Source organism: Parasteatoda tepidariorum, chromosome 4, assembly GCF_982258835.1.
Source record: "Parasteatoda tepidariorum strain Cologne lab strain chromosome 4, Ptep-v5.0, whole genome shotgun sequence".
Classification (NCBI taxonomy): domain Eukaryota; kingdom Metazoa; phylum Arthropoda; class Arachnida; order Araneae; family Theridiidae; genus Parasteatoda; species Parasteatoda tepidariorum.
This window is the reverse complement of record NC_141758.1, coordinates 72,688,693-72,699,054: the sequence shown is the minus strand read 5'-3', so window position 1 is coordinate 72,699,054 and position 10,362 is coordinate 72,688,693. Positions and strand designations below refer to the sequence as shown.

At 25.5% G+C, this 10,362-nt stretch overlaps 1 protein-coding gene across 1 annotated transcript in view; it reads left to right on the top strand.

The window, feature by feature from the left end:
- The first annotated feature begins 320 nt into the window (after positions 1-320).
- The window catches only part of LOC107442891 (zinc finger protein ush), a 201,040-nt gene continuing 190,998 nt past the window's right edge, over positions 321-10,362 (top strand). The window contains exon 1 of the mRNA XM_071182419.1: positions 321-624. Coding sequence (XP_071038520.1) covers positions 585-624 — 40 coding nt within the window. The 5' untranslated portion in view covers positions 321-584. The remainder of the gene's footprint in view (positions 625-10,362) is intronic.

Below are 10,362 nucleotides of genomic sequence, written 5' to 3'. Positions count from 1 at the left end.
AACTGTTTTAGGTAAGATAAATACTTCTCATCAATTAATAAATTAATTCTGTAATGCGTTAAAAGCTATATTTTATTTAATTTGCAACAAAATGTAACGTTTTCTTCCAGCATTAGGTGCGAACGATATTACGTATCCGAAAACGATATCTTATTGCATCTCCTACGAAGATTACAGTACTGAGAAAGTAGGGAAAACTTCCACAAGTTCCGAGTACGATCGTTTTGCATAACTTAACTTTTCCTCTCCTCTGTCTCATTCACAAAAGAAAGCTCCCGAATTTGGCGACCAAAAACTCTCACTCCCTACCTCTCCACCACGTGTTTCTTTCCCGTCCGCCGGCAACCCTGCATCGAAAAAGGGGCAGGTCTGGCGATTCAGAGAGATGCTAAGAAACTATGAAATGTGGCGGACGACTAGCGGACTTCTCGCCGCTGTTGCCAGATCGCGAAAGTGCTTGTTATTGTTTTTCTGAAATCCACAACTGACATTTACCCCTTCGCCTCCTCCTATCTTTTGAGAAGATAGGGTTGACAAAGTTCTTTTGTTTGATTGTCAGAAAAGAACTTTTCAAAATCGAATACATGTCGAGAAGAAAGCAGTCAAATCCTAAACCCTTAAAACGTGAGTACTTTTTACATCTATTTAATTGTTTTTTAATCCGTCATTTTTCTATTTCGTTTGTTTTAAAACTTGGGTGAAGTGTGTTAACATCAATGAAAGATTTCGGGAAACAAATGTGTTTGTTTGCCGGGGTCCTCCGAAGTTGTGCCGGCATGTCGCTGACAATCGGCCGGCTTTGTTCTTGTTCAATGTTTCAGCTTGTTGCATCTCAAGTTTGTAGATTAACATGTTTGTTTTCCGTTATTGTTGACAAATAAAGTAGGTCTATGTTTTTATGATAGAAAGAGTAATATCGAAGTAATTAGTATTAAAAACTTTTATTTATTTTTTCAAAATGATCTACAAACAAAACAGCTTATTTTAGTTGAATATTTCCTCTTATTCTTACGCACTATATCGAACAAACATACTTTATCGAACTATGTTGACATTTTATAAAATTATTAAGCCTTTTCTGAAATATATATTTCAGCATCTATGTTATAAAAATTATGAATGTTTTTTTCCTGGTTTTCGTCTTTGCATTCCCCCATTTGTTAGTTTAACAGCGAATTAATATTTATGTAAACTATGAATTGTTGAAAAATATTTTAGATACTCATTTTAAAATTCAATATATACTTTAATAAATATGTAATAAAGTTATATATTTATGATGTGTATATCATGTTATTACATATTTGTTAATGTAAAAATTTGTTATGTTATTATATATTTGCCAATGTTAGCGTAAAAACATTAATAAATTAACTTAACAGTTAAATTCATGAGCAATCTTTGTTTTTAAAAACAAAATTCTATTTCTGACAGTTGGCTGCTTTTGTTCTTGTTCAATGTTTTAGCTTGTCACGCCTCAAATTTGTAGAATAACATATTTGTTTTTCGTTATTGTTGACAAATAAAATAGGTCTAAGTTTTTAAGGTAATAATTAATATTTAAAACTTCCATTTATTTCTAAAAATGATCTACTAACGAAACAGCTTATTTTAGTTGAATATTTCTTCTTTTTTACTCACTATAATAGGACAATAAACTTCGAAGCGAGGATATTCTGTACTGTGTTTATATTGTACAAAATTCTTAAGTGAAAGGTATGTTTTAAAATCTATGCTACAAAAATTGTGAATGTTTCTTTTCTGGTTTACGCCCTTACATTACCCATCTGTTATTTTAACTGCGAATTCATATTTATGTAAACTGTGAATTACTGACAAAATGTTTTTATACAGATTGTATAGTTATACACATCTTAATAAATAAGTATATAATCTTATTATATATTTATTGATGTGTATATAGTGTAAAAACATTAATAAATAAACTTTACACATTTTAGCAATTCTAAAATATGCCTTTTATGAAATAATAAACTTAAAAATCATAAAGAATTGTAATTATCTTTGTTTGTGGAAATGAATTATTTCTTTGGGATGAATTCAAGAAGTACTTTTTTTGTACATTAGGTGTATTAATACTTCTTAAGAATTAATTTTTATAATGTAAACTTTTTCCTTGAATTTCTATTATTTGTTGCAACTAATTAGTGGACATGTATTATAATAGTCAAAGTAGCAAATTTTTACACATAAAAAAAGAGTATAACATTATAAAGATATATAACATTATCTATAATGTTTAGTCAAACTAACCCATTGTTTTAGTAAGTTTTATGAAACCTACGTGTCTTTAAGGTTACATTTAAAATTTCCATGTCGATAAATACAATATTTGAATGTTTTTCAAAATATATTATTTATAATTAATAAAATCAAAATTATATGAAACAAAACAAAAATAAACTCGCTCTGGCGATTTTCAGTTTGTTAATATTTTTAAATTAATCAAATTGTATTAATCAAATTGAATTCCTCAAATAAAAGAAGGATTTTTCTTTATCTTTTGATGAATGAAGCTACTATACTATAAGAACATTATTGTTTTACGAGTTGAATAATAAACAATATTTAAAATAAACAACAAATTATTATATTGTAGAGGAATATTAAGCAACTCAATCAAATAGCCATATGTCATTAATTTTGAAAACAGAAATAACCGCCATTTTTTTAAAAGCTTAATCTGTTTATTAGTTACTTTTATCAAAATAATTACTATTTATAGAAACATGTACAATTATGAAAAATAGTAGTTTAAAAATAAAATTCTTTTTCAAGTTTAATCTGCTTGTTAGTTACTTTTATCAAAATAATTATAGAAACATGTTCAATTATTAAAAATAGTAGTTTAAAAATAAATTCTTTTTTAAGTTTAATCTGTTTGTTAGTTACTTTTATCAAAATAATTGCTATTTATAGAAACCTGTACAATTATAAAAAAATAGTAGTTTAAAAATAAAATTCTACAATTCAAGAATAAAAGTTTACATAATAAAATTTCATAATATTTGAGTGGAATTTTGGATTAATTTAATTTTAAAAAGTGAGGTAAGTATATTTTAAAAAAACTCTATACTTAATAGTTAAATGCAATGTTAACTTACATATGAATTAAAACACAATTTACTCAAATACTCTTTACGTATTTAAAATAGTTTATTTTTTTATTTCCTACTTAAAATTAATTATTGAAACTGGGGATTAGAACTCTGTACCTAAATTGACAATTAGAAACTTTGTTTTAAACAATTATTTAAAAAAATCTAGTTCACGATAATGTATTTAGAATTAATGCAAGTTACATTTTCACACTTTCAACAATCTCTGAAGAAATTCGAAGCTTTTAAAATATGTCATATTAACGTTACATCAACATTACATAAACGTAATGTCACGTTACGTTTTATTGTTAAATTCACTTAAGGAATCAAATCAAAGCTATATTTTTAAATAGGTAAGACGATAAATGTGAAAATAAAAGAAAATCCCAATTAATTGTAATGATTTATTATCGTCATACAAACATTATTAATTATAAGGATTTTAAATTAATAATATTTAGGGCTAATTCCAATAAACAATTTTATGATTCAGCTTTTATTCATTGTTTCTAAGGTGTTAATTTATCCTTTAAACCTATAATTATTCATTTTGTTTGGGTTTAAATTTTAATCGTAATCTTTCTAAATCGGGAAAATATTTTCGTACACAGTGAGAGTCTAATAAAACAGCGGTGTTCTATGAATTTTTAGACAAAACTGTAGTTTTCAAATTAAAACTCAAGGAATACAGGTGTTTTTGTAAAATTGAAAATGCGTTCATGGGAAAAAATTAAGTTACCTCTACTTGATAATACAAAAACTTTATTTAATTTAACCACATATGAAGGTGGTAAAATATCTGGAACGTACAAAAATAGGCGCCCATTCTCAAGACTCTTTAAGTGTGATGGTTATCTCTAGTTTCGTGAAAATTAGCTATTAGTTATTCATAAGTTATCTCCAGTTTCAAGCATGATGCAAATTACCTGCATGACTTAAGTTTATAAGTCTATACTTTAAAGTATAACACAGCTAAATAAGATTTTGTAAATAACATTTGTTAAATTAATTACCAACTGGTGCAGTTGAAAGGATTTGGATTAATGACTGATAAAGATAAGCCAAGTGCTAATAATAATAGATGTTTATAATGACAAGCTAAATATTTCAATAGTGTTTAGATTAAAAACATCACGTCTTCAATATAGTGAATAATTGACATTTCTGTATACTTGCTGAATCTTTTATTGTAACTAGTTGCAATTTCTTGAAATTTGTTAAGTACCTATCTTGAAGCAATACTAAGAGTTTTATGTAAAATAGTTACTGTTGAAAAAAAATGATATTGCACAAAACTTTAAATTTTTGTTCATGTTTAATTTGCACTTATTTTTTTGTAATGTTTGAGTTAAAAGACAAAATTATATTCAGACGAAAAATCTTGATTGAAATCAAATTGTAATTCATAAATTTAATTGAAGAAAGTTACTATACTATTTCTTAAGTACCGACACTCAGGGAGCCGGACTTTTTTCCGTAAAATCCATTTTTACCAGAACATGTTACGGCAAAAAACGATATGCCGCACTTTTGAACAGTAATTACAGTAAAATCACTAAATCATTCTAATTAAGTAAATATTCAAAAAATAATCATAGAATATTTTGTGGTAAAATTTGGTTTTACGGTAAAAAGTACCGGCAATCATAGTAGTAACAATGACCAAAAAAGAAGATGATTCATATGACTCCTGTTGTTAAGCAGTTGCTCCTGAAGTCACTTCGCAATTTCTAACACTACAGTTAAAAAAATTCCGGATCAAATTATGGTCAAAAGTATTGGCACTCTAAGTGCAGCATTCTTGGAATCCAAAATTGCCGAAAATATCCATTTTTATCATAAAATTATCAATGTATCATACAACATATTTTCGTTTGCGAAAAGATTATTACAGTAAACATAAAATAAATAAATCAACAAGTAATTAGAACTTAATTACATATAAATAAAATATGAAAGAAAACCCTCTTTTGTTTAAGACGATTTAAAACCATTTTATAAAATCCTTGCAATCGGGAAAAGGTTTTCCAAACCATTAACAAGTACTTATTTTATTACGAAAATAAACATGAATTCAAAAATGGTAAAAACCCTCTTTTGTTTAAAACGAATCAAAAACATTTTATAAAATCCTTGCAATCAGGAAAAGGTTTTTCAAACCATTAACAAGTACTTATTTAATTAAGAAAGTAAACATAAATTCAAAAATGGTAATTTTTACAAATTTATTGCAATAAAAGTTATAAATTCTTAAACCAACCATGTCAGCCAATCCTATACCAAAATATGCTTATAAGAGAAGATTCGTATTTTATAATGCCTGTGGCTCGAGTTCTGAAATTAACATTCATCTTACAACGCTTTTTATGCAAAAATTTATGAATTGTGCATTTATTTAGGAGATAATTTCACTCCTATTCGAAGTGCAACAAAGATAATTTTAAATTACGTATTCTATATGATTACAGCACTATGATTCAAACAATAAGATTGGTGACGCATATCATGTAATAAATGAAAACTGATTTTAGAGAGATCTTTTTAGATAGAAATTATAATTTATTTTAATTATTTTAAAAAAAAATTCATTTAAACGTATAGTCGTATAATTCGAACAGCGAGTTTTTTTTTATGCATTGTATTTGATTACAGTTTTTTTTAACGAATTTAACAATAATATGATAGCTCATTTAATCTGTATGCATAAATTAGGTGCATTTTTTTCAAAATAAATAAATGAATAACAGTTATAACATATAATCTGTCATGTAATGAAATTTAGTTGTAAGTATGTGAAATGTATGAAATCACCTTGTATTAAATTTTAAATTTTATTGGAAATGTTTAGTTAATGCTGTAGATTTTAAAGAGTAAACCTCAAGTAATTTAGTGTCTCTGTATATATATATATATATATATATATATATATATATATATATATATATATATATATATATATATATATATATATATATATATATATATATATATATATATATATATATATATATATATATATATATATATATATATATATATATTGAACATGGTAGTTACATGTAAAAGTCGCTAATCGTTTCAACAGTAATAATGAATTAATTGAAAACAAAATTATGACTTTGATGTTTCCCGAGTAGTTAAGTTATAAGCAAAAATTGGGCAATGAGTTAATATAAAATTCATTCAAAAGAAAAGTATAAAATAAAAAGGGAATAAAGTTTAAAAAAATGAAAGATATTATAATGATTTAAATGTAAAATAATTACTTACTAGGCAAACAAAAAGGAATTATAATATTTTCATTCACAATAGCTATTCTGTCTCTAAACTGATTGTAAAATTTCAAGTCTAAAAATAGTTACATTAAGCAAAAAACTTAACTCTGTGATGGGCATTTAATTAATGTAAAATGTTAAGAAATTTTTAATATTTGTTATATTCGTTCAAAATATTAAAAAGAATTTTAAATTCCCTTATTAAAATTTATGAAAGAACTACAATTCAAAAGAGCGCATGAGATTAGTTTACAGTTTATATTGTGTTAGTAACTAAGTTACCTCTTTTACTTTAATATTTGAAGAGTTTTAAGTGTGGGATAATTAAATTTTCTTTGCCAGATATCTTGTCCTTCGAAGCAATTTTTAGAGAGGTTCTAATAGAAACCTCTTCACAAGACACAGATCTTTTGCAGTCTTAAAATCTTATAGGAAGTGGTCTCATTTTTTTAACAATCTGAAAATTATTATATATTAACTCGGACAAAATACTAAGACACAGATTCAAATATCGATGCAATTCTATTCTATTCTATTCTATTCTATTCTATTCTATTCTATTCTATTCTATTCTATTCTATTCTATTCTATTCTATTCTATTCTATTCTATTCTATTCTGATTCAAATATCAACAATCAAGACACAGATTCATGTTCTTTTAGCAACCTTAAAGCTTAAAATCTTATAGGAAGTGGTCTCATTTTTTTTTAACATTCGAATCATGATCTGAAAATTAACATATATTAATTCAGATAAAATATCAAGACATAGATTCTGGTAGAACAAAACGTCCTCTTTCTAATGATTTAAAACATTATGACAAAGATATTTATTTGCGTGCGGAATGTTAAAATTATATATATATATATATATATATATATATATATATATATATATATATATATATATATATATATATATATACATATATATACACTTCCGGTGCATGCCCTCTGATTTTCAGACCGACCGCTTTCTTGTAGGAAAAAGTGCATCATGATATTCGAAAAGGAAATGTGGAAAACGGAAAATACCTCAAATCATATCAGAGGCTCTATGTTTGGGAGGGGGAGGGGCGGTATTTACTGGATATGTTGATTTGTCCATTTCAAAATTTCGTAGTCTTAAGCTAAGAACGATTTGTATTTATTTTGCAATAAAATTAAAATTAGCAATGTTAATTATGTTTGATGAATGAAAATTTTTTCCCATACCTCTATACAACCGAACTCGTTGAGAACTTCTGTAGTTCACAATCTAAATAAGATCCTGAAAATTTCAGTTACATTCAATTTAACTAAAAGTTTTTGAAAGAAGACAATTAAAATTAATTGAACGAAACTTTTGTAAGAAAATTTTGAAAATTAATATATTTTTATTGCTTAAAATTTATATTTGAGAGAGTCGTTTAAGAAAAACACATTTTATTTAAATAAAAATGATTAAAAAAAATTTTTGAACCATTGATATAGGTTTCCATCTTAGAATTATTTTATACAATGAAATTAAGTATTTAAATATTAGTAACAGCTTAAGATATTTGACATTTATTGAGAACTTTTATGTGATATTGCAATCTTAAACTCCAAATAAATCTTGATAAAGTTAACAAAATTAAATGCAGTTATTAATTTTTAAATTAAAAAATTAAAAAGCACTGCCTGCTTTTTTTAAATAAATTCCTTTTATTTTTTTACGTATTCTAGTTTAAATTTTATTTTTCTTCACTATTACATCATAAGTTTGATTTTTATTTTTCATTAACGTATTTTACACACATTTTTCAAAATAAATGTCTATTTCTTATCTTTTTACAATAAAATATTTAACCATTTTAGCCTTTGTGTAATCGCAATGACATCAATCTGCCATTTCTTGTTATTTCCTTACTGTAAAAAAAAAATCTCAACACAAAACAAATTAACTTTTAGAAAAATTATCAACTTCAGGGATTAGTATCTTAATTTTTACTAAAAAATGCTTAAACATTGCATCCTATACTGCAAAAAATTCCGGATCATATTATGGTAAAAAGGCAAGGCACTCTGAGTGCCGGTACTTTTTACCTTACTAAGTCCATTTTTACCAGAATGTGTTACGGAACAAAAAATATGATATACTGTAATTTTTATCATAACAATTACCACAAAATCATTGAATCACTCTATTAAAATTACTGCAAAAATTACGTTATAATATTTCACTGTATAAATGGACATAATGGTAAAATGGATTTTGCGGATAATGCAGCATTCAAAGTGAAAGTATTTCATAAATTAATTTGATCCGGTATTTTGTTTACATGTTATACGCAATCGCAATCACTTTCATTTACTATTTCTTACAATTTTTTACAATAAGAAAAATCAAAAGAAAAAGTAAAGTAAATTTATTTCTTTTGAATCTTTGTCAGTGATTCGTGTCTTTAATTCCAAAATGCACTGTAAAATAACGGTAAAATTCTGTACCGTAATTTTCACAGCAATATTTATTTGATTACAATGATTCAGTAATTATTACTCTAAAATTTACGGTGCATAAAATATCTTGGATCCGTAAAGTTTTATGGTAAAAGTGAATTTTATGGTGAAAAGTACCAACATCCTGAGTTCCTTGTACTCTTTACCGTAATTTAATCAGAACTTCTTTACAGCGTAAGCAATCTCAATGACATCCATTTGCTATTTTTTGTTATTTTTTTACTATAAAATAACGATTAGTTGCAACTTAAAACACAATTCATCTTAAATCTTTCAATTCTTTTAGAACGGTGGAACTACTTCATCTGTTAATTTACACTCTTCCAACACTTTTCGGGTTTACCAAATCCTATCCTGGAGCAATTATTGTCCTTACTTTGGTCCTTTCGATGCTAGAATGTAATTTGAAGCTGTCTCTTAATAAAGACGAGTACGAATTCAGTGAGAAGGATGTAGTTAAATTGAGATTTAGACAGATATACGAAGATAAGTTAGCCTTCTCTGGTAATCAAACATTCGTTATAAATCAACACCTTGACTTTTGGTAATCAATAGTTATCATGATAGAAACACACGTAATCGTTGTATTATTTTAATGTATACGAGGTGATAAAAGAATTTAATTCAATATTATGAAAATCTTATGTTTTTTAAAATATTTTTTTTAAAAAACATATTTGTTTAGATTAATCAGTATCACACCCACCGAGCTAAAAATTCTGGTGAAATTACCATACTGTGCGGTAATGAGATTGTTGAAAAAAAAACTTTTGGTAATCAATATTTATCATGTTAGAAACACACATAACCGCTATATTATTTTTATGTATACGACGTGATAAAGGAATTTAATTAAATATAATGAAAATCGTATGTATTTTTTAAAATATATATTTTTTAAAAATATATTTGTTTAGATTAATCAGTGTCACACCTTCCGAGCTAAAAATTCTGGTAAAATTACCATACTGTATGGTAATGAAATTTTTGAAAAAAAAAAGACTTTTGGTAATCAATAATTATCATGTCAGAAACACATGTAGTCGCTATATTATTTTTAAGTATACGGTGATAAGAGAATTCAATTCAATATAACGAAAATCGTATGTTTTTTTAAATATATTTTTATAAAGCATATTTGTTTAGATTAATCAGTATCACACACACCGAGCCAACAAATATGGTAAAATTAACATACTGTATGGTAATGGTATTTTTGAAGAATAAAAGCTTATTAATAAAACCAAAATATATGGTATTTAAATAATTTATTTGGTATTTTTTCCGCTCAAATGATAACGGTTTACCTGAAATTCTGAAAAAAAATAAGTATAAAATTTATGTTTCAATATTATAGCTATAAATCAGCTAACTGATTCCTGTTTTTCAATAGTTATTATTGCTAAAGTGCATAGAGCTTGAATATTTCTGATTGTTAAATTTTTTTAAATCAACGTATTGAGTGCATGTTCTTATTATGAAAT